This window comes from Echeneis naucrates, chromosome 21 (genome assembly GCF_900963305.1).
Source record: "Echeneis naucrates chromosome 21, fEcheNa1.1, whole genome shotgun sequence".
In the NCBI taxonomy this organism is placed as follows: domain Eukaryota; kingdom Metazoa; phylum Chordata; class Actinopteri; order Carangiformes; family Echeneidae; genus Echeneis; species Echeneis naucrates.
In genome coordinates this window covers 5,959,878-5,985,363 of record NC_042531.1, presented here as the reverse complement: position 1 = coordinate 5,985,363, position 25,486 = coordinate 5,959,878, and the positions used below count along the sequence as shown (strand labels likewise).

Sequence of the window (25,486 nt, the reverse complement as noted above, 5' to 3'; positions counted from 1 at the left end):
TCTCACTCTCTCTCTCTTTCTTTCTATCTCTCTCTCTCTCTCATTCTCTTTCTCTCACACACATACATTTCTAGCCATTGCCACTCATAAGGATAAATTCACGTGCACAAACACTCAAAGCCAGAGCTAGTGGCATCGTCACTGGACACACACAGACACACACACATGCACATGAATCAAATGCAGGGAAAACACATGTGGGGTGATGTACAATTAACAGATTTGGTGTATGTGTGTGTGTCGGTTGGTGTGTTTACTGGCTGCTCCCAGCGCAGAGGGCTGAGTGGTGTTGTGTTCCAGGAAACAGGATGTCTCTTTGTTTGGGTTTTATTCTGTTGGTGAATGTTAGCCGCCTCAGTCCCCAGGGTTTGTGTGTCCCTCTTTGTCTGTTCATTCTCCTGTGTGTGTGTGCATGCGCGTGCATGCAACCATGCAGGTGTGTGTCGGCATGCACTCAAGCACAAGTTTATGTGCAGGCGTGTTTTGTTTCCTACCAACATGACTGACTATTTGTGTATTTCAGCCTGATTCCAGAAATATTTCGTTAAATGTTGGCACCAACGGTTGACAAGCAATACATTTGTCCGTGTCCGTGTGTGTGTGTGTGTGTGTGTGTGTGTTAGAGGTCTTCCTGTATTTTCTGTATGAATACGGGTCCAAATTGGTATTATCTACCAGCCAACAGAGTACTGACCCAATATGGTGCATTAATTTCTAATAGATGTCAAGTACTACCCCTGTGTGGATGTGGTATGATTACTATCACTGTTATAGAACATGTGTCAGGTTAAACCTATCTAAAACACAAAGAAATAAACTAATGAATAGAAATAAAGTTTAGGGCTGAACTTTTTCCTTTACAACTGCTCTTTAAATATTTGACTCCTAGTAATCAAGTGTCCACAGTGCTCATTTGGGGTCTTTTCATATTTGACAACATATGTAAGAAGAATTGAAAACTCTCTGCTTGTGTGTGTGTGTTACACTCCACTCTGTGACCTGAACCACAATGACTGACTTACTAACATCACGTGACCAGTGTCATAAAACTTGAATGTGTCAAAGATTAATAGACTTTTTCATAATCCCTCTGGCCATGCATCAGTGTTGTGGTTGCCTGCCAGAAGCTCAAAATTGACTTTCCTCCAGTTGTAAGCAACATTTTTAAGATTGTTAAAATGTGTAAGGTTGTTTTTTGCTTTACACTTTAAGTAGATGAAAGATTTTAGTCTGGATCTTAAAGTTATTGGAGAAAAAAGCCAGACAGTTGTTCGGCAGCTCAGCTCCCGTCCACTCAGAGATGTTCCACTGACTCAGGTCCTGCTGGCTGTACAGCACAAATTTCTTTGTCGGCTGTTGTTTTAGAACAGTGACGACGATCTGATTTGATGAAAACTTTTGTCTCATAAAGTTTATCAATACATTACATGATATTGGATCAGTTAATAGACTGACATACTTGCTAATTGTAGTGTTTCAGGCAGTCTGTGGGGAATGTCCAATACTAGTGTTAAAATCAGATGAGCTCTAAAACTGTGTGTGTGTGTGTCTGTGTCTGAGAGAGAGTACAACAGGAGTCATCTCCTCAACTGTGGCTGTTTAAGGGATTTTGACCATGATCAAAGCAGAGTATGTTCCAGTTTTCTGTTTTTTGCACGTAGATACTTATGCACAGTGCAATCCATGGTTTTGTTTAGTCATTGTGCAAAGAACATTCACGTGTCCAGATCCACAGAGATAAACCATATTCCTGCATCTTCATGCACATTAGAGCTGCTAATCACATGTTGTCAGGAAACAATGAAAGGGCTGTCCTCTGTTTTCGCTGCCACACGTATAAAATAGACAAGTGAACAACTAACACAGTCTTTTGAACCAGCAGATCCGCAGGTCAGATTTCTTCTTGGTTGAAGGCCAGTCATTGAGTGGGCTCTACTTAAGTAAAATATGATGCAGTCGTGAATCACAGCAGAGAGGCATCTTTAGACATGAATCAACTGTGGCAATTTCTAGTTACTAATTCTGAGTTTTGTCAGTATTTCTTTTTCAGTATTTGTCTACTGGACCAACATCTAATTTCAGATACTTTTGAATTATTTGTCTAAACCTTAGAGCCTCCTGAAAATGGTCAGTACACTGGGAAGTGAGTTTCCTGCAGTGTGTCTTCATATTTTTTAATTCACAGTATAAACATCCCACTCTACTGCAGCCTGGTTGCAGTGAATTTGTCCCAGCTATGATGTATTCTTAGAATTGAAGGTTAATATCAGAGCGTCTCCTTGGCTTCAGTAAATAGCCCATGCCTTGCCACAAATGTTTCGGGGAGGTGAAAAACTTGTGAATCATTCGCTGACTATACACAGAGTCAAGGGATTTCACCCGTTCTGGAAAAAATGATCCCTTTTACTCAGAGAAAGGTTCAGATTTGCTGTCAGCAATGGCACAGCGGGCAGCACCAGGGCCTTGTTTTGGCACTGTGAAGCGTGTGATTCGTCTGGAGGGGGGAAAAAAAAAATAGAGTCAGACAGTCAGTTGGAGAGAGAGGAGGAAGTGTGATCGGGGTCAGGATGACTTCTCTGTCTGGCCACGCTCCACTCAGAGGAGAGGGAGTTCTCCTCCGAGCTGTTACAGTGTTTTTCAAACCGCAGCTCTCAGGATATGCGGCACAACAATTAGAGTCAGACAAAAAAGTGAACTCTGATGGCAGCAGTTGGGAACTTGATGGCTGGAAAGTGGTATAGACTGGCAGGGTGGGATATTGGAAGTGGTGGGGAGGCAGTGGATGAGGGATTTTGCACAAAATGTGGAGGGTGAAAGAGAGAGGGAGAGGGGGGTTTAAAGAGTGACTGACAACAGGATAGATGGAAGGTCTGAATAAGTGAATAAGGCTCAGAGACGGTGTGAGTGCTAATGATTGACTGTGTGCTTACAGGTGGCAGCAGATTCAGACTTAAACCTGCTCATGTCTGCGTCTCTGCGCGTCTCCAAGTGGCTGTGTTCTTATTGTTGTTGACCATTTGCTCCTGAGTCATAGAGTGTACACAATATCATCTCTGTTGTCCAACACCAGTCAGCCAACTGAGACTTGCTTGACTACGTCGCACACACAAACCCCTGACAAACACACACACACACACACGCTCACACATGCAGCAGCTCGGCCAGGCATCGCCCGCAGCCACACTCTCCTTCCCACCACTGCCTCCCTCATTCATCTTTCATTAGACCGGCTCACACAGGAGAAACAGCCCCCCCCCATTCCTCCCTCCCCCACAACCACACATCTTTCCATCTCTTTCTCGCTCTCTCTCTCTCTCTCTAACCTCCATGCCATATTTTCCCCCCTCGTCTTATCTTGGTTTCTCTTGTACGTAATCTCTTTTGTTTGCCTCGCTCATGTCTTGTTGTCTGTCTTTTTGGATATCTCCCCTCCCTCTGCCTCTTTTCCACAACACTCGCTGCCTCCTCTGCTTTTTAGTCTTTTCCATTCAGCCCCCCTCAGCCCTTTCCCCTCCTCCTCCTCTTCCTCTGCTCTTGGCCTTCGTTCCCCTTCACAGCCTCACTCTTGCACATTCTCACCTCTTTATCGTGTACCCCTTTCCTCTTCCACTCTACCTCTCTCCTTCCTGTGCAGTGCTGTTTCTCTGACACTCGTCTCTGCCTGGCCCCCCCACCTTCCTGTTTCTCTTTCTCTCTCTTGCCTGCTCTTTCTTTCTTCCTTTCATTTCGCTCTCCGTCTCTCCCTCGATGGAGGGGAAAGGCTCTTCGCCTCTAATTGCGGCTGTTCCGTTGCCATGGCGCGTGTTGCTCAGCGCTGTGAGGTGGTGTGTGTCTGTGAGTGAGTGTGCGTGTGTGTGTGTGTGTGTGTGTGTGTGTGTGCGTGTGTGCGTGTGTGTGTGTGTGTGTGTGTGTGTGTGTGTGTGTGTGTGCGTGCGTGCGTGCGTGTGGGTGTATGCGTCTGTGCCTGTGTGTGTGTGCGTGTGTGTATGTGTGGCAGGCAGATGATTGCTTGCTGCCAGCTCTCGTTTCCCGGACGCCGATCGCGTTTCTTTGCAGCAGCAGGGAAAAAAAATGAGACGCCAGAAATAGCCCCCCTTCACATAGACCCACTCACTCTCACCGCTGCGCTGTCAGAGAAGCACACAGACGTAGGCAGACGCACACACAAACGCACACCAACTGCATTTCCTCTCCACCAGACATCCTCAATGCATATGACCTAGGTTACACTTTGTGTACACACCTCTGTGCATGTGTACAGGTGAGCTGTGTGTTTATGTATGTCTGCGTGTGCCAACTTTCCCCATGTGCATGTATGTGTGTTAGTGTGTGTTTGTTTCCTGCATCTCTAAGGAGGTTGTGTGGGGAGTCCTGATTTATTTCACCTTTAATGGGAAGTGAAATGAATGTGAGCAGCAGCTGGTCTGGTCCTTGGAGATACAGCAGTAGGCTAACCCAGAAAACAGGCAGTGCCGCTCGGAAATGGTCCTCACTCTGACCAGCGCCAGGACACTCCACTGGCTGTACCGTTGGCTTTATTTTAGGCAGCGTTTAGGCATGGCATGGCATAGTTGATACCCTCACTCAGAATGACTTATGGCAGGTAGGTTCTCATTACAGGTTTGTCTCTGACCTTTGGCCAACCCAACTTGTGGTTTTCTTCCTGTCACAACTTTTCAAAGGGTTGTTGGAAGGTAAATGGGAAGAGATTAATGGCAAATAAACCTTGCAACCTCACGTTGCAAAAGAGGATAAAGGGGATTATAACCAGATTTGTGGAGGAATCTCCATAATCATCTTCTATGCTGTTCAGCAGTAGTTCTCACTAACCCTTTTTTAGAGGAGGAAAAACGTACTGCATTTTTGACAGACACTGACAGAAAGTCTCTCTCTCTCTATATATATATATATATATATATCGATATATATAATGTGTGTGTGTATGTATGGCCAAAATTCTCACCCGACTTTGATGTATTAATTTCCTCTGGCATACCATCATGTGTGGTCTGCTTTCTTAATTCATCTGAAAGCACAATGACAAATCACTTCCAACTGCGCATACAAAGAGTCAGCGGGCTCTTGTTGCCTTTGTGCGAGTTGATTCATAACGAAGGAAGTCGAGTTGAAATTGCTCCACCTCACAGTTTTAATCACTTAATCAACTGTGAGCACTCGGTAGTATAATTCTGTGGGAGGAAATGGCTTAAATGTTGGAGGAATTACAGTTGAACTCATGGGTGCAGATTAGGAAGAGCCAGTGCTGAATTGGTCATATGGGCACATTTTGGCTTCAGTAAACACGGTTCAGGTTAAAACAAAGCTAAACCTGAATGCTGTTGCCTGAGATGCTGCCATCTCTTACAATATAATGAGCACATAGCCAGGACAAGGGCAAAGGCAAGTTGAAGGGGCTGTAGTCTGTCCCAGAGGTGTTTGCCAAAGGTGTTTGGCACGAATCAAAATGTCTTCAAATTAAGAATTTTTTTTATAATTCAATCCAGTTTGAATCAGATAAGCTTTGTTTTTTTCCTTTGACAATGTGTTGAAACCAATTACGAAGGTCAATCCTTTCTTTGACCATCTTTCACTACAGAAAAATCTCAGTTAATAATATATGTATTACATCTTTATAATATAAAACTCTTTAGCAATATTTATGACAAATTCTGGATGAAGGATTTCCGTCATTGGACATCTGGATCTTAAAAGCCAAGCCAATCAAATGTTTTGTAGCTCAGATCATAATCACTGAATTTTAATGGGAAAATATTTTATGTGTTTCTACCATGTTTTAATCCTTCGGTCCGTTGTCTATGGACAGAACACCATTTCAGATAATATGGCTGCCAACAAAAACAACCTGAACCTGAGGTCCCAAAATTCTCATAAAAACAACAAAACTAAATTCATTTAACCAATATTTTCACCAGTTGTAATCACCTGGTGTGATCGCTCTGGAGAAGAGACCTCTGTAGATAATTTGGCTTTTGCAATTGTTTTGATCAGCAAATTAAACTAAATATTCAGCAAATATTAATATTTAGCAAGTAAGCAAAACTAATAATGACTGTGTCCTGCTTACAAGTTTCCAATGTTTTCCAACGTCATTTGTTGTTAAAAAGCTTAACAAAATATCTATATATCAATCTATCGATCTACAGATCTACAGATATGGGGGGTTTTTTTATATCATAATTTGAACCACATATACGAGAACAATCACTGGGCTGTCATTTGTATAAAATCAGTTCCACATTATCCCGGTGCCATTAATGCTTACAAACCAAATCCACAATTGAAAATGGTTCCCAACAAATACACATTTTGCTTCAAACTGCAGTTCCACCTTGTTTTAGGACTTAAAATTAAGAAATCAACTGTATCTTTTCACTACCTCTTCAAAGATTTATACTTGTGTACGAGTTGGTCTTCCGACAGGATTTGACATAGCATAATACAAAGTAGGTTGTTTGAAGCGTGAAGTAGCCTTTAGTTATTCTTGTATGTTTGTAGACATTTCTTGTTTATATTACTGTAAGCAGTCATCTTTTTTTGGATTTAACGGTATTGTTTCTTTTTTGTTGTTGTTGTTGTTGTTGTTGTTGTTGGTGTGTTGGAATAGATATTGAAATAATGTGACATTGTTTTCTCAAAAAGAATTAATATACAGTTTTGCTTCAGTGTATCTAACTAGAACTTGAGTTTACCTTAGGTGTTGTAGCTCGGCTGGCATCATGATCGCCGCCAAACCTTGCTGTTTCAGAGACGAGTGTGGTGCTCATCCAGTGATCAAAATATTGGCAACACTGTTGTAAAGTGATTCATGAGGAGACTGGAGCAGTGCCATTACTGAAGATTTCCCCAAAATCATTAATCTGGAGACAAGTTTCAGCCTCCGACAGTCACAGCGAGATGAGTGACTGTAGTGTCTCATGTAACTCCTAAATACAACACAATTATTTTTCCCCCCCAAAGGAAAAGGCCTGGTTGCATGTTTTCCTTCCCTGTGGGTGACGAGTAGGTTGAGGATGACTTTTCCTGACCCCGAGGTCAACCACTGCAGCCACTTAGTTTACCCTGAACACCCAACCCAGGAACAGGGCACACGCGGACAATGCTGTGAGCGGTGCCCGGTTTGATTCTTTCGCTAATAGATCAATAAAAGACATTAGCGGCGGGCTAACCCGGTGAGCAGCACTAATACAGGGTTAATCCAGGGTTAATGGCTGAGCAGCATCATTCTCCGCGGCGGCCATTAGTTCACAGCCACACCACACAATATCAGGTTCTCCTCCTAGTCATGCCCCAGGCTCCCAGAGAGATAGGCACATGGAGGGGGAATTGAAAAGAAAAGAGGATCACCCTCATGAGTCAAGATGAAAATGAGATATTCCGACAGATGAAACCCAATGGCAGTGATATCGGCGAAGGAGAGCATGCAGGGAACGTGCGTGGAATGAAAAAGGAGGTGAAGATGGGCCGGCAAAATTGTGGTCAGGAGAAGCAGGAAACTGAAATGAGAGAAAGGGGAGAGAAGGAGAGGAAGGGAGTTGAGCGCTACACTTCTCCCTGTCCTTGTAAAGTGCTGCGTGCTGTCGAAGCGGCAGCCAAGAATGTGTCAGCCCAGCCGTCTCACGCTGCCTAATGGGCTCTTAAACGCTGATATAAAGCTCTCTCGCTCTTTCACCCTCCCCTTTTCCTCTCTCTCCCTCTCTTTTCCTGCCTCTGCCGCTCGCTCTCATTACCTCTCGTTCTCACCCCATCCCTCACTCTGTCACTCACTTGTCCTCTCCCTCTCTTTCTGTTGCTCTGTCTATCAACCTCTCTCTGTCTTTCTTTTTTTTTTCCTTGTTGTCGTTGCTATTCTCCCTTTGACTTCCCCTTCAATTACTCCATCCTCCCCTCTGATGCTCTCTTGCAGCCTGTCTCTGTATTTACAACTTTTTTTATGGATGAGCTCAACACGTCTGCCTCTCTCTCTCTCTCTGTCTCTCCCGCCAGGCTCCATAATGCCTTCTACCCACAGGATCCATCCTTCTCCCTCACCTTGTTGCACGTCCTATCGGCACCACTTCATGGCTTGGCCAATGCCTTCGTCTTTGGCTTGGATAGGGATTGGTGGAGCCTACTGAGCCCTACTGGCATGCAGGTAAAGCAACTGCAGACATGTACTCTAAATCTATAGCTAAATTAAGCCATGCCATCTTAAATCTTAAATAAAAATAAGAATAATCTTTATTTATAGATTTAAATGCATTTTTGTGATCCGATGATCAGTGTCATATAATCTGGACCTTTGCATGTTAAGATTTTCTGCTTAGCACTTAACATGTAGTCCAGCTGCAGCTGGTGAGAATGTCAATAACATTATAAGTACTTTGTCATAATCCAAAAGTAAAAATTCAAATTTGTGTGTAATCGAAACGGAACATAAAGAATCGTAGACTCACTCAAAGCAAGTTCATGCTGAGTTGAACACAAAAAGCAGATCCAGATTTTGGACAACCTTATTCAATTTCATGGCCATTCATGCAGTCGTTGTTGGGATATCTCAATATGGGTTCAAGTGGCAGACCAACTGACCTAGACTGTTATCCCCAGAGCTTAGTACTATAGCACCACTGAAAATACAGAAAAAGACACATCGCTTGAACAAATGGATGCAACCAGCACTCCTCGTCCGACAAGGGTTTTGCCAACCTTCACATTCCTTCTCGCCATCTGTCCTCTGTTGTGTGCTGTTGTTTCTTCCTTTCAGGGCCACAGGTGGCTGAAACTTATCCCAGAATTCTGTGGGTGAAAGGTGTATAACTGAATGATTATGTGTGTTTTTTCAATGTCTGCATGCTTGAAATATAGTAAAATATTTAAAATTCTGGTCATGTAGGTATAACAGGGGGATGTCAGATGTTGGCTAAAGTAGACGCATATCTAGTGACAATTGTCTTACAAGGACTTAAGCTTTAACTTGAGCATAGTCGCACTACTGAAATTGGTCTTGCTCTGTGCTTTGTTTTAGACTGCAAGGGTTTCTAAATTACATCTTTCAAATCGGGTGGTCTGTTGAGTGTTTAAAAGTAATGCAAATATTCGGCGAGATTGGCACCTTGGGAGACTTTAGCACACCATGTTTAGAGCAAGACAAAATCAAAAAAAATCATCCATGTCTCCTTGGTGGATCATTTCTGAGTGGGCTTATTGCCAGTGCTTTTGTGTGCACTCCACTTAATCTGAATTAACCATCTTTATCATTATGAAGGAATTGCAGTTTCATCATCGTGTCTCTGACCAAACTGGATCATAGTAAAAGATATGATACGACCAGGGTTTTGCAGTAAAAGAAAAAAAGCTCATAAAGAGTCAATCCATCAAGAATCCAATATTAAAATGCTCTTTGCAACAAAAGTTAATGCGAAAATTCCCCCTTTCTGACACTTGTGTGAATACCTAAAGCTCTGTGGGTTAGGGTTAGGGTTAATTGAGGACATTTCACTTTAAGTGACAGATAGGTGAACATATGTTTGCCTCAAATTGTCGTGCCCTAGAATCTGGTCACTTTCTCAATGCAGACCCCTTATTTCACATACTTAAGTAAGAATTAAGTAACATCTAATCACAAGTAGTCACTTGAGACAAAATGGGTAAATGGTCCTCTACATTTGACAATAATTTCAAAAGTTATTTGATATATTTGTTTGTTACTTCAGTGAGATGTAAAAATATTTTTATATTTCTTCCAGGTGTTTTAATGCACATAAAACCTGAATGACACAAATGCATCTTCTGTTTTTGCTCATAATAGCAGCACAGCAGCAGGAGCCTGAAGTCAGTCCAAAAGGGACTCACTCTGTTCTGAAAATGTTCCCAGCTCAAAACACAAACAATGTAGTACACACACTATCAGGAAGAAAGTAGGTTCAGAGCCTGCAAATAACAAATGGCACTTAACTGATAAAATGTGAATCAGGACTGATGAGAAGCCAGTGCAGACGTCTTCATCCATTAAGATTAGAGCTGTTCAACAGTTGCACGTTAGATGGTAGACTGAGAAACATGGCTGGTGTCATTTGGGTGTGTGCACTGGCAATAGGAGGAGCTAATTCAGTTGAAACAAGCTGTAGATTGACTGAAAATTTCAAAGGCATCAAACTTCATAAAGCGATTAATCGTATGAGTAATTTTTCCAAGCAAAAATGCAAAAAAGAAAACCACTGTGAATGTTGAGGTTCTCCCAGGATTTCAGTGATTGTGACTGAATATCCTTGAGACAGTGAGTCAATTTATTTCATTATGTTAATTTGGCTTCTCAGAAATTGTGATGGACAGTTCCCTGACAGGTCATAGATCAAGTGATTAATTAAGGAACATAATCACCAGCTTAATCAATAAAAGGTGCTCTGTTATTTGTAGCTACTCTGTGTTTCATTGTCACTATATAAGAACAATGAATTCAAGGAACTCTAATGCTTCTTATGAGTTTTAGGTAACTGATGTGCTAATCCTCACCCTTTTTCTACCACCCTATATTGAGACCTCTTACTAGTACTATATAATTGCTTCAGAATATGTAATTACACTTTTCTCCAGATTGACTTGTACCATCTGTCTCAGGTCTTCACACATCACCTATGTGGGAAATAATTGTTGGGTCTACTGCCAAATTCCCCCTGTTAAAGAGTAAAATTACAAGTTGCTGACTTTATCTTTGTGTCTTTCTCACATGGGGCTTTTAGGTAAATGTAATGAAGACAGGATTACAAGAAGGACGATGTTCTTTCCGATTTTAACCACAAACCACATTGCATTTCAATAAACACAACAATCAATACAACTCTCCACAGATTTGTCTCAATCTACAAACATTGACAGTATCTGCAGATATCATGCGGACATAATATTGAACCGAGAGGGGGAAAAAAAATAAACAAATCTGTGATCTTAGTTCACGTGTACACAAGCAAACACGCACACATATTGCCACCTAGTCAGTATCAGCAGCCGCACTGATAATGGGTCATGAGCGCAGTGTGGAAGAGTGGAATGTGTGGTATGACCTTCAACCCAAATGTCAATGTTGCACTGTGGTGAGTTAGAGAGAGAGAGAGAGAGTAAAATGGAATCTCAATGTGTTCGTAAATCACACAGAAAATGCTGTTTGTGTGTGTCAAAGAGAAAGAGACAGAAGGCGAGAAAGAAGACAGCAGGGAGAAAGGGAGAGGGGAGCGGGTACAGGCGGCATGTGTGGTCGTGCTCTATCGTGACTAACAGCCAGTTGTTATTCATCTTGGCATGCGACTCGCAGCAGCCCCCACACATCAGGTGTGAGATTGGTCGGGGGGAGGCGGGGTAAGGGGAAGAAGAAGGAGGAGGTTGTGGGGGGGGGGAGGGGGTGTTCGTAACAGCATCAAAACATTCATCTCTCAACGCAACAAATCTGTGCTTTCCTCCCAGACAACCTCTCCACCCCTCCTTCCAAACCTGCCTCCTCTGGCTCACCACCCTGCTCTTGTTTCGTGGCAATGCTGCTCTTTCCTTGTGGTGCTTATAAAAGCATATTAAGAACGGGCTCAGATTCTGTCAGCATATCTTAATACTTCACTCACTTGGCATGCATATGATGAAAGAGTTGAAGTTGACGTTAATCATTCCTCCTCTCCATGCTGGACCTGCAGAGGTTCACTCCTAGCTCTAGTGGAAGCAGTATGGCATAAAATCCGTCATTAATTCCTACGATTGGCAGAAAAAAAATGGTTTACATAAGATTTAGAGACCTTATCTCCTACTGTTAGGAATCAGTTAATAAAATTATGGTTTCTCGTTGTTGAGAAAATGTAGGAAGTGCTTATCATGCGGGCTTCTTGAAAAAAGGAAAGCAATTTGATAGCTAGCTTTGAAAGATAATTGTGTTTGGTCGTAGAAAATCATCATTCAGAGAGCAACACTAGTTACCCAACAAACAATGAACCAACCGAGACACACAGCATTTAAACTGGGTTAAGTCGAGTTCACAGGTTTCCTGTGAAGGAGCCCCTGGTTGGTGGGAAGGAAAAGTTGAAAGGGAGTCATGGAGAGAGAGACATGAGGCAAAATGCTACCTGTGGTGAAAAGGACAGGTGCATGCCACTAATTTGGCCACTCACCAACACGGTTAGTATTCACTGTGTTTCACAGCGGCAGTGGATGTGACACACACCTCATGAAGGCAATTAAGGTGCCCAGCCTACTACTTCTTGGGGATATAACACAGTCCAGACTGGACACATAGGCGGATACACACATTTTTGGTACAGTGTCAATAGCACAGGTGGTGCTGGTTCGGCAAAATGATGCAGGGTTGAACTTTTGTTACACTTCCGCTGTGCGTGTGTGCATCAGCAATAGAGTGTAAGTGAGGCCCTGAAAAAAGGAGGGGGTCCATTTTAGCTCACAGTGTAACTCACTGAGGGGACGGGGAAGTGGAGGTGGGCTGTCTGTCACAGTTTTCTTAATTTCTCAGTTTTATCTGAGAGGAGGCCCGGAGTGTTAGAACTTGAAAACCCTTCGTCTAATTTATGGAGATTAACTTGATATAGTCTATTTTATTTCAGAAGCCTTCTTTCAGACCTCTGAATCACCGCTCACAGCTCTGTTATGTTCAGTGATTTAAGTAGGTCTGGTGTTGTGCACCTTGATGGCTCCTTCCAACAACCAACCAATCAGAAAAATTATGTCCTGATCTTTTTTTAATACTATCTAGAAAGCTCTGAGTAGCTGCAGTCATGAAAAACGGCAACAGAAAAGTAGTCTCGTGTGGACGAGGTTGATGCAGCTCAACAGATTGTGTGGAAAAACATCAGGTTAACTGCTCTTGTGTAGCTTCCACGTCAACAGCATGTCATCAGAATGGCGCTGCTGAGATGGATATGTCACTTGCTGCTCGCTGCCAGCACAAGAGAGGAGAGGGGCGTTCACTCTTTCATTTAGCGCAGAGACCAACTTTGGCTCAAGAAAATAAGATAAGCTTCAAAGCCAGAGGAGCGGGCCGCCCAAAAGGCCTTTAATACCGTTGTTCTCATACAGAGAAAAACACTGTAACGTTTCCAAATCTTTGCTGAGAATGTTTTTCAAATATAAAAGAAGCATCTGTGCATCTTCACATCTTCAGTGACACAGTGACATATTTTAAGACGAGTCACTTTGGCTGCCAGTTATATTTCCTACAATAAAGCAGACAACGGACATGAGTGAACGTTTTGATGCAAGGCTGTGTCACACAGTGCTCTCGGGATAAGTGCCCAAAAATAGTGCCCTTTCTTGTGTTTATTTACTTTGGAATTTGAATTGTGACACTAAGGGTTGCTTCCTGTTTGAGACTTGAGCAGCAGTTCCAGCATGTAGTGCAACCAAAACTAAACTAAAGCGAAGTCACTTGTTAGAAACCTGCTGCATGCCAGTTACTAATCGTGTCATAATCTGGTTTCTGCCAGGATCCTGGTTTCTGTATGCACGTCAACGTACTGCTGTCTCTTTGTCGAATATCTCCTGCTTTATCTAGGCTGTTGTTTTGTTTCTTCCTCTCTTATCTCCATCTCTGCACTGTGTGTGTGTCTCTTGCCCGGCCTCAGTTCTCTATGACCTACTACAGCATCTCTGGCATTTATCTCTCTTACATTATTTCTGCTGTTTCCTTTGTGCGGCATCTCCCTCCCACCTGTGTCCGCTCTTCCTCTCGGCCACCGGCTCCCACCCCCACCCGCTCTCCTTCCCTCATATTGATCTGCATTCTAGCCATACAGCTGAACTGCCTGTGGCTCTGCAATGAGCTCACCTCTCAGCTCTTCTACAGAGTGTACATGCAGGAAAAATCTGCCCCTGATCTCCTATCTATTGGTCTCACTGCAATCTTAAACGACGTCAACGCCGTTACTCTGCTGAGTTTCAGCTGTTTAGATTGATGATAGGAAACTCGAGCCTCCCATTGCTCTCTCTGATTATCTATTCTGTTCTCATTTATATGTCCCTCTGTATGACAGCTGAACGAGCATGAAAATAATCATTTTAACACGGACCACAGATATTATGGTGGAATGTCAATCACTTTTTTTTTTTTAATGACAGACTTCTCTGACGAAATTAACATTAATCAAACGTGATAACAACATGATATGATATATGGTTCAGGAGCATCCACAACACAAGAGCTGTGAAGGCTTATCAAATGACAAAGAACTAAATGACAGTTTATGATGATTTGATGAACATTTTACCCTCTAAAAAGTTATTAAGCAATTTTTATGTTTCGTCACATTGATTATGACCAAAATGCTAGCAATATAGCATTCAAGCATCACAGTAATCAAATATAGGCTCGGCCAGCGTCATCTTGAGGGACTACTTGAGACACCAGCTTAGTGTGGATGGATGGTATGAGCGATGAGAAAAAGGAGCGTTTTCTAATTTAGCCAGCTTAGGGAGGGCGTCTTAACACCAGCACAAATCGTGTATGTTAATTCCAAACTATGTGCGTGTCTGTTCTCCAGCTGGCTCTGCAGTCACGGCTGTGCGACAGGACTCGGATCGGAGAGTACCACCCTGGGGCCGTGCGCTACACGCAAGCTGACCTGCTCGGCCTCAGCGATGACGATGACGACGATGACACCAACGTGCTCTTTTACTCTCCTGACATGACCCTGAAAGACCGAGGACCCTGAGAGAGATCTGGACATGAGAGAGAGAGTGAGAGAGAGAGAGAGGGAGACAAAAGAGCTGCAGGGACGGAACATGAAGGAGGGTCACAGCCAGAGAGAAATGCAGCGGATAAGGAACTGAGGGAGAAAAAAGAGGTAGGGAGGGAATGGAAGAGAAGATTGGGGGGACAGTTAGGCAGATAGAAGCCGGAGATGAGCTGTCAGGTTCCATTATTAATCCCCATCCTTTACTATTTAATATCCTAAAGACACGTGCACACACACACACACACACACACACACACACACACACACACACTCAGTACAGAGCAGCAGCTCCCTGCAATACTATCATCAAAGAGGAGCAAGAAAAGAGTGCCATTAAAGATCCTCCTAATGTTAAAGGCATCTGCTGCATCCCAAAGGTCTTAAAACAAATTCCCCCTCTATGCCACCATCTTGACTTCTGCGTTCTGCAGCATTTTGGTGGGAAAAAAAGGAGAGGGGAAAAAAAAAAAAAAACAATAAAGACTGCCGAAAGGCAATCATAACAAGGTGTTAGTTTAGCATTTGCAGCAATTACCTTTTCACTTCTCTGCAGGAGATGAGGTGAAAAGCACGCCTTTTAAATAGCACCCTGTGTGTCTGACATGAAAGCGTCTACAACTGCACAGAGATTGATCCAAGGCCGGTACTGAACAATTTTCTTGACGATAGGTGGGAACGGGTACAACAGAAATGATGGAAAGGTGGGGCTTTAAAAACCGGGATGATGATTTGGTAGGGCAAGTCAGACTCACGAGAAGTCTCTCCTCCCTCACGCAGTATTTGGTTACCGTCTTTCTCTTTGTGTTACTATTGTTGGAACTTTCATACAAGTATTCCTTCGAAAGGTTTTTTTGCATTTTTTATGATACTAAACTTGTTTCTTATAATGTATTTATAACAGATCAATATTCTTTATATATTTATATTTTTTTGTATGTGCCTTTGACTGGAATATGAGAAAAATGCTCCTTTTGGTCTAAACTTGCTGCTCTTATGTGACAGTCAACATGTAGCCTTATGAACAAACATGTCATGCATCAAACGAACACCCGCCAATACACACAAGACACAGATACACGTGTTTCCTTAAGGTGCCTGTCAAAACGGGTTTGAAAAGATGACACACAAGGTACCTAAGGCTTAGCAACAGCTTTTGATGGTTCATCACCTCATGGCTTGTGTCAGTGATGCTGAGGGGACATAGCTGAGGTGTGATTGGCAGGATAATAGAGTCACTTTATATTCAACCTTGGTCCATTTGGTTCTCCCCACATGTAGGTGGTTTCATCCCCATCCATGCACACTGCCAGCTGTCAGCTGCCGCTCTGACAAGTCGAACTAATGAACTGACACTTGACCCTTTTTACCCTTGAGTTGTTGAACTTTTCTGTTGGGCGTCAGTGACACCAGAGTGCAACTCCAGGCCCACCACTGAATCGTACACACACACACACACACACACACACTTGCACTGTGCCCCTACCCCTCTTTTGGTACTGTTGCTCTTTTTACTTGACTGTGCACTCCATCAAATAAATGAGCAGCAGAGACATTTCATAACAAAGCTCAGCCTGGGCGTGTTTATTTCATTTTCACGTTGATGCAATCCCTCATTCCTTCATGCTACTGGCCTGCCCCCTGTGAAGTGTGTGTCCGTCTCAATGTGTGTGCGTGCGTGTGTGTGTGTGTGTCCGTTAAGACGTCTTTTAAAACCTGGGCTGCCCAAATAATGGATATTAATTATTGCTCGGTCTCTGCCGTGTCTCCAAATCTGGTTAACTGGATTTTGATTAATGAAATATGCGCACCATGTCCTCCAGAAAACCAGAGTTTTCCTCCGCTCACTCACACGCACGAACACAGAGAAGCGCGTGTGCACGGCTCTCCCGCAGACGTTTGAGCGTCTCCAGCTCCGCAACCCCATCCTTATAAAGAGCCCGGGAATAAGCGAATCTCCCTGTCACGCAAGAAGAATTATTATTCCCCCCTCATATCGTCGCATGCGCCGTAATTGGATACAATTTAACACCCGCGGCCCAGGGGCATGTCGGCAGGCGCGCTGCCTACTATTAGCTCACCTCGCCTCGCTTCGCCACCCTATCATTTGTCAGATCTCTGTTTGTGTGCTCCCAGTGCTTGTGTGTGTGTGTGTGTGCGTGCGTGTGTGCGTGTGTCTCGAGAAACCGGAGCCATTGTTGGAGTCCGGCCATGACCTAGCTGTGACGCACGGAAACAGAGAGGAGAGGCGGCGGCGGCGGCGGCGGCGGCGGCAGCCCAGACGGAGGAAAACAAGCCGGAGCTCTGTCACCTCGGAGCGACAGGCAGCCGGGCCTGATTTGGTGTTTGTCCTCCTCCTCCTCCTCCTCCTCCTCTGCGCTGCTCCCACCCAGAGTCTGCTGTTTACTGGAGCCCCAGCAGCACTTACAGGCAGAGAAGTGGTGGAGGGTAAGACACCCCCCTCCCATTACAGCCCAGTGAATGATGCCTTGAAAGTATAAATAATTGCGTCATAGCTGTTGTATAGTCCTGTGCATAAGGTTTTTTAATTATCTAGTTCTGCCCTTGGCCGTTTGTATTGAACTCGAGGTTTAAACGCCTGCGACGTATGAATAGAAAAATATGTGCCAGCCGTCAGCCCACAAGCTTGAAAAGTAAATGCAGGACTTAGAGGTCAAGGCTAATGTTTTTAATAGCATTATTTTTTTATTTTATTTTTTTACACAGATCTAAGATTGAGTCCATAACCTGCAGTGTTGGTCTCTATATTTCTTATCGTCAACAAATCTATGAAAGACCAAGCCAGTCTTTCAGAACCTTTAATTTTCCGAAACCTTGTCTGGGACACTGAGCCCGAAGCCCATTCAAGCTATTATTAAAAACCTTGCCCCATATAAATATATAGTTTTATGTTTGCAAGAGGAGCAGTATTTTTTTATTTATTTTTTTAAGCAAACATTACTGAAACAGGCATAAGTGGGCTTTTGCATTTGTTGGGGACTATTTTCAGCAGTGTATTAATACACATATGTTGCTGTCCCGAGTATTTGTGGCACCAAGAGGAATGTTGGGTTTACTCCAAGGAAACCAGCTGGTGCTCATCCTAGTCAAGGAAAATGTCAACCAATGAAACAATTGCTAATTGGTCCTTTGATGGGGATTTGCTGACAATGAAGATAATTTATATTATCTCCAGACTTACCCTTTTTACAGTTCTGTTTGAATTCGAGCTTGTAGTCTGAGGTTATTTTTTGCATTTTCACTTTGAGAGATGATGGTAGATTTTGACAGGAAATATGTGGTAACATCAAGGGGCATGACATGCAACAAAAGTCCCAGGCTGCTGATTCAGTTCAGGGGTATTGCCTAAAATTGGTTTCCATGTCTTTTGCCAGGTCTGTATAGCAAAAACTACTAAAGCGGATTTAATGGGACCTGGACACTCTTGGACCTTCCAAAAGCTCCAGATTCATGGTTTGCATCATCAGTTGTACAGTTGTTGCTTTAATGCTTCCTGCCAGTGTGCAAACAAACACAATCATAAAATGTAGACATACAAATAAATGCCAAGTCAAATTAATGACAGCATGACTTAAAGTTCCCAGTCTGACATCATATTCACAAACGATGAGGTGGTTTATTCCGTTTCATGATGGAGGCAGATTGTATAGAAACAATGCATATAGATTCCTCACGCTTGTTTACACTCACTGTGAAGCTGTGTTCATTTAAGTTTAACAACTCCTAAGATTAACAACTCCTAGTAACCATAAACACACAGAGGGGGGAAAAAACACAACAACATACTATTACATTGAGTTAAAACTTGTCATCACTTGTCAACACATGCCATCTTTGGGAAGAATCTAATGCGATCAATTTAAGCATTTGCTATCTAGAAACATGTCACTCAGTCTCATTTTCTCTGAATATTCTAAACAGGCTCTTGTGAAAATGCTGCTCTTTCATTTGATGCAACCATTTCCCTCCTTTCAAGGCTGTAGCTGGAAAGTACTGAACTCATTATGAAATCCCCCACCCACCTAAGAAATGTTTGGCTAGCCACCAACCAAACTCAGTACAGTTTTATGTATTTTGATTAAAAAAAAAAAAAAAGATGTACATTCATTCAGTCCCCAGTTTAAGTCCAGTCTAAAAGATAATGACAGTTAAATCCAAAACCCAAGGTGTACAAGGTATTCAGGCACCAATTGTTTGGTCTGCCCCCAAATCCAAACGCGCTTTCATTTCCAGTTCATTTTCATATCAGAAGAAAGCAAGAAGAAGGAAAAGCACTAAATCTCCAAATATTAGAAGCTGGAACCAACAAATGCTCATGATCACCAGATCAATCAGCTCTAATCGTTGTACTTCCAGCCTAAATATTTTGTGAAAAACCTTTTCTTGTACTGCCACAGGCTGCCGAGTTTCCTTGTGTTTGTTAAAATTATTATTGTTATTATTATTTTGCCATTTCTGAGCCGGATTTGTGCCAAAAACATCAGAGCCAGTCTGGCAGCCCGGCCTGTTTTGATGTGTGTCACAGCCTAGTAACTAGTAAATTCCCAGAAATATTAACCGGGGACGTGACCCCCAATGGCTCTGCCCCAACCTCATTTATATTTGTTTAAAAATGGTTGGATTTAACGTCCGTATTTCCACATTTCCCCGCGTCGTGTCTAATATCGGCTCAGCTGCTGCCTGAGCGGATCGGAGCGCAGCAGCAGCGAGCGGAGCTTCGAGCGCTGCGATCCGGCCCCGAAAGAGTTAAACTAATCTCTCTTTCTCTCTCTCCCTCCCTCTCTCTCTCTATCCCTCTGCCTCTCTCTCTCCGTTCCTCTCTCCCTTTCTCTCTCTCCCTCTGCCTCTCTCTCTCCCTTCCTCTCTCCCTTTCTCTCTCTCCCTCTCTCTCCCTTTCTCTCTCTCCCTCTGCCTCTCTCTCTCCCTTTCTCTCTCTCTCTCCCTGTCTCTCTCTCTCTCTCCCTCTCTCTCTCTCCCTCTCCCTTCCTCTCTCCCTCTCTCTCTCTCCCTCTCTCCCTTTCTCTCTCTCTCTCTCTCTCTCTCCCTGTCTCTCTCTCCCTCTCCCTCTCCCTTTCTCTCTCCCTTTCTCTCTCTCTCTCTCTCTCTCTCTCTCTCTCTCTCTCCCTGTCTCTCTCTCCCTCTCCCTCTCCCTTTCTCTCTCCCTTTCTCTCTCTCTCTCTCCCTCTCCCTCTCTCTCTCTCTCTCTCTCAACACACACACAGGCTGCCACCGCCCCAGATAACAGAGGGGCGCCTCTCCCCAGCCAGCCAGCCTCCGCTAATCGCAGTGGCAGGAGGGGGGAGTGGAGTGCCGGCGGCCTCTCACAGCGCTGGGCCTTTTATTGACGCTGCCTGTTTGTGTGTCTGTGTGTGTGTATGAGTGATCTGTGCGCGTTTGTGTGTGTTTGCGTGCAAGACTGTGCATGCTTGTGGGTGCGTGTCAGCGCGAGAGAGCTATAAAGAGGAGGTGTGTGTGTGTGTGTGTGTGTGTGTGTGTGTGTGCGCTCCCCGCCAGCAGCGGAAAGCAGGGAGAGGCGGGGAACTGGGAGGGTGGGTGGCGAGGTTATGAGCGGAACTCGACAGAGGCCGACAGACGAGAGAGAAGGAGGGGAGGGAGGGGAGGGGAGGGGAGGGGGTGAGGCGGAGGAGGAAGGAGGGGGGGATCTTTCTTGTTCTGCGCTGAGAGCCGCCACCGCTTCTCCTTCCTTTCAGATAAGACTCGTTTGAAGGTTTTAGTCTTTATTCTTTAAAAAAAAAATAAAATAATAATAAAAATAATAAATAAATAAAAAACCGACTGAATGTGTCCGCTCGGTGTCGTCAGAGCAGGAAAAGCCGTTTATGATCCCCCAAGGTCGGAATAAGACAAGTGTGATTGATCTCATTGGTTATTTTATTTTACGGGCGCTCTGATTGCATCGATGAATTTAGCAGCTTATTGATTAGGGCTTAATCTATAGGTCCGTGTCTCTCAGTGCTCCAATAATTGCTCCCCCTCCCCCTCTCTGCCTCCCCCCTCTCCAGCAGCAGCAGTGTTTGGCTCGGAGCCACTCTCGCCCTGCCGCGCCAGGCTGTAATTATCCCCGGTGAGGCCGCGCTAACGCAGCGTGGCGCGCCTGTGGGGAACCGGTTAGCCCTACAACACCGGTGGGGGGGGGTGTATTAATGCCCCCCCCACCCAACCCCATACTGTCGCTATGTCTGTTGTTATTGTTTGTGTGACACAAGGGAAAGTGGCGATGTACTGATGTTCCGCCTGACGGCATCAGAGCTCGCATGAACGTTTTGACGCGTTGGAGATGAATTCATAGATCAGGAAATTGATTTGACCCAGTTGATAAGGCTCACTGTGAAGTCACACCCCATCAGAAATGCACTACAAGTCCCTAGAAACATTAGATTAGACAAACTAAGGTGAACATGAACCAAACAGCACGACGGAAACGACCGAGTTTTGACTTATTGTGCGTTCAAGCATAGATCTACTGACTGCATGTGCTCATGTCCGAGCCTGTACGTGCTGCTGAGTGTTCAGGCAAGTTCCTGTGTGTGTGTACGTGTGTCTGTCTCTCTCTCTCTCTCTCTCTCTCTCTCTCTAGCTTTCGCTTTGTGTGTGCGTGCGCGTGCGCGTGTTTGACTGTGTGAGTTGCAGTAAGCGATCCATAACGATCTGCAGGTGGATTGTGCTGATTAGTACCGGCTGCTGTGGACTGAGCTGCGTGCAAAGAGCTTCCTGCAATCTGAGCCTGCCGACTGTGTGTGTGTGTGTGTGTGTGTGTGTGTGTGTGTGTGTGTGTGAGAGAGAGAGAGAGAGAGAGACAGAGAGAGTCGTGCTCTCTTGTGTGCTGGCAAAGAGCCCTTTCAAAATGCGTGTCCAGACTGTTGTGTGTATGTGCGGCTCCATATGTGTGTAAAGTGTATACTTGTGAGCCCATCTCAAAGGTGTGTATGTTCTTGTGCACATGTGAACTTGCCATGCATATTCATGTGTGTGTTCTTCAGGCCACTGCTTCAGTGTCTGATTGCAACAGCAGACGGCTGGATCACTGTGACCTCCCATAGTGTGGCTCTTTTGACACAGGGGTACACTTATGTGTATGCGTGTGCGTTTTCACGCTGTTTTAGTTTTTACAAGACACACACTTGTGCGTGAATCCCTGACAATACATAAAATGACACTCGGCGAATGAGTCTGCACATTTAAGCACATTTTTCATCACCGTCAAGCAGTATGAGCATTTTCAAAAGCACATGCTGTCGTCTGAGGCTTTTAAAACCACAAAGTTCACAGAGTTTTTTTTTTATGTCTCCCTAAAAATTCATTCAGAGGTGTTTTTTTTTTCTCTGTTGCTACAACTATGTGTTTTTGTGTTAAGCATCAGAAACTTAGTTTGCCCAGTGCTACCTCAGAGAAATATCCATCCTAATCCAGTTTTCCAATGACTGATAGAGGGAACTGTTCGCTTTTTTAAAAACACCCTCTGAGTCATAGTAGAAGGGGGAGCGAGAGCGGGAAGGCCCGGCGTTGTGCACTGTGATCTCACATGTCTTTTCCAACCTTCATTTGACCTTTCAATGTGATTATTAGTTGTGCTTGACGTCAGCATGAGTCTGTTTTTAACTGCTAAGGAGTCTTGCAGAAGTTTGGCATTTTCTGCATGTTGCAGATTGACCTCCAGTTCAGGAAGCTACGAGAAAATCCTGAACCCAGTTGATGATGTGGATCTGAAAAGTGGGCTTTGAATTGTAATTTTTTTTTTTCTTTTTAAGTAGACTCGACCCAACGCTCAGGCACAGAATGACCAGCTGCTCTTTGGTTCACTGAAAGCTCTGAATTTGGCTTCTGATGCTCAATTTAGAAGAAAACCCACATTACTGCCATCTTTGTGGTTGATGTTAAATTATTGCAGAGCAGCTTCTCAGACTGTTTGGAGACGAGAATCAGATTTGGATCAGGGCACGTGAAAAACCGGCCTGCTGACAAATGTGCGAAGACAATCACATCTCCTTATTGTCCAGGTTGCACACTAACAATGCAAACAGTGCTTTGGTGGTGTGTGGCAGGGTTGCCAGTGTGGATCTTACCTGCCAAAATCTGGGCAGGGGAAGTAAGTGGAGCATATGGTGGCGTGTATCTCAATACGTAGAGCACAACAGCCACATTGCCAAGGCTAAAGATGGTGGTATATATCCTGCATTTCCTTTTGGACAAAAATAAATAAATAAAATTAGATCCATAGTAAATACGGTTTTGGCTGCAGAGTACAGGTATGCTGCTCTAATGATGCATGCCAAATGTAAGTGTGTCTACTTGAATGCGTTGCTTTTTCTCTGTCCATGCCCGTTGTTTACTTCTTAACTTGAGGTTTGTGTGTTTAAAGAAGAAAAAAAAAAGCATCGCTGGGTGTCTCAGTCTGTTGAGTTTATCAGACCAAAACCTCCTAAATCCTTTCTATCAATGTCCTGATCCTCTTGATGTTGCTCCAGGTTGTGTCACTCTGGTGCAGGGGCAGTCCAAGCTCTCAAAGATTCATTAATATGCACACGCATGAGGTAGAAATAATAGCACTAATAATGCCACACAACAGTAAGTGGATGTACAATTTTGGTAGCCGTATTGTGACGTTAAACTGTTTCCCTGGGGACATTTCTTGTGGTGTTTGGGGCCTCTGATGTCCAAAGGTCCATGCACCTCAGTGCTGGCCAACTAAATATGAAAACACATTTGTTTCCCTCCACTTGGGCCCCTCGTCCTCACTGAGGTGGCTTTGTTTTCCTCTTTTTTTGTTAGAAATGGAGCTTTTTGAAAAAGCAGAGTGGGTGTTAGTGTGAACATCAGAGCAGCGACCTCTGGGCTGGTCAGCGCTCTTACGAAGCCAACTTTTGACACCTCTAACCTTCCTGGTAATCACTCATTTAGTATGTCACTGTGTGGTTTCCACTGAAGTTTACTTTCCTAAAATAGCCGTTGAGTCTAATGAGATGGCTTGTGAATTTGTCTGTATTAAAACACAATATAAATGATTACAGGAGGAGACAGAAGGGGGAGGGTTAGCCCGCTGAGACGCAGCAGACTAACAGGGCTGTGCCTGCCCCATTTCTTACCAGATGTTGGCTCAGAAGAAACATTTCATAATTTACCAACCGCAAAAGGAGAAAGAAGAAGACATTAAACAATTTTCCTTCTGATGAAGCGTTTCAATGAAAATGGGAAATGACTTTGGAACACTCCTGTGGATGACACTGTATTGGCACATGCAGGGTTTCAGATTGAGCTGGTTAAATGCTGATGCAGCCTCAGCCATCTCAAGGCTTTTAGGTTGTGGTTGTGGGAGGCAGCTTTCAGTTATGGGAAATAGACAATAAGGCAGATGAGAGAAAACTTGCCCAGGAGTTCACCCTCGGTTTGTGTAAGTTTGAAGAAAGAGCTTTCTATATTCCCTGTCATAGAAATTCAGATGCATGGTGTAGTTTCCTCCAAGTTTTGACTGGAGCGAAAAAGTGGACTTTTTGTTCTGTGCCATGCATGAATACACCCACTCTCCTTCTCTTTCTTCTCATCTCACAGAGTCTCAGCTCACTTCCTTTGTGCCTCTGTCTCCTGACTTTGGGACAGTGTGGTCTTCAAGATGAGCTTTGCCTTTTAATGTGTCCATATGTGAGTCTCTGTGTTTGTTTGTGTGTGACCGTCTGGTTTAACTCCTACTTTCAACAGCTGTGGCGAACGCAGCCAGACCTTCCATTTTCAAGTCCCCGTCTCTTTTTCTACTCCTACTCTGCCTCTGTCTGTCTGCCTGTCTGTCTGTTACCCTCTCTCTCTCACACACACACACACACACACACACACACATTCAGGCGCATGATGCACACACCTCAGGCTTGATATTCATAGCCTCCTCCTCCTTCACTTGACATGGGAGCCTTAACAGATGTGCCCCAGCCTTGAGCTGCCTCTCTCCCTCTCTCCCCCGTCTCTCCCCCCTCTCTCTGTCCAGCCTCGTGTTCCACAGATTTACCTTATCTCTTGTCTTGAAAAAAGGCTAAACTGACATTTAATCTGTATTTGTGCCTGTAGCATAAATTTTGTGAGACAAACACACATATCCTAAACATGAGAAGGACATAAGGGATTAAAAAACAAACAAACAAACAAACAACAGCGAAAAACATTTATCAGTATGGACCTGCAGGCCAAACTTGACTTCTGTCCAATTCCCACAATCACCTTTTGGTGTTTCCCATTCCTTTTTTATTAGATATTTATATGTGTATATATTTGTTTCACCTATTCACCTTTGCACATTAAGCACTAAATTGACCAATTAAACACTGTGTAACCCTCCTGCGGAAAAATAATAATCTTCTCAAAATGTTAACTTTGAATGTATTTATGCACCTTTACTTTAGTCATAGGTCTATTTTTAATTACCATTTTACTTTTACTTAAATGTGTTTCTTATTTCTCAAAAAGCCAAACCTGTACTCAGCTCCGCTCATATTGTGACGATTATTATTCTAACTTTATTTTCTGCCTTATTTCTGCTGCTCAAACCTCGCCTATTCCTGTTTTGGAGTTTCAGCGGAGCTTCTGTGTGTGTGTGTGTGTGTGTGTGTGTGTGTGTGTGTGTGTGTGTGTGTGTGTGTGTGTGTGTGTGTGTGTCTCAGTGTATGCGTGCGCGCGCAGCCGCTGCCGTGCGCTGGAGGCTTATGGTAATTGCGGTCTCCCGACTGGCCTTCTGGGTAGAGTCTGCG

General features: G+C 43.9%; 1 protein-coding gene across 2 annotated transcripts in view; it reads left to right on the top strand.

Moving 5' to 3' along the window:
• LOC115035220 (cyclic AMP receptor-like protein A) overlaps positions 1-16,281 on the top strand; it is a 44,553-nt gene extending 28,272 nt beyond the window's left edge. The window contains exons 12-13 of one of the 2 annotated variants that reach the window (XM_029492943.1): positions 8,005-8,152; positions 14,523-16,281. In XM_029492943.1, coding sequence (XP_029348803.1) covers positions 8,005-8,152; positions 14,523-14,693 — 319 coding nt within the window. In that variant the 3' untranslated portion in view covers positions 14,694-16,281. The remainder of the gene's footprint in view (positions 1-8,004; positions 8,153-14,522) is intronic. The other variant, XM_029492944.1, reaches the window with a different exon arrangement.
• The last annotated feature ends 9,205 nt before the right edge of the window (positions 16,282-25,486 follow it).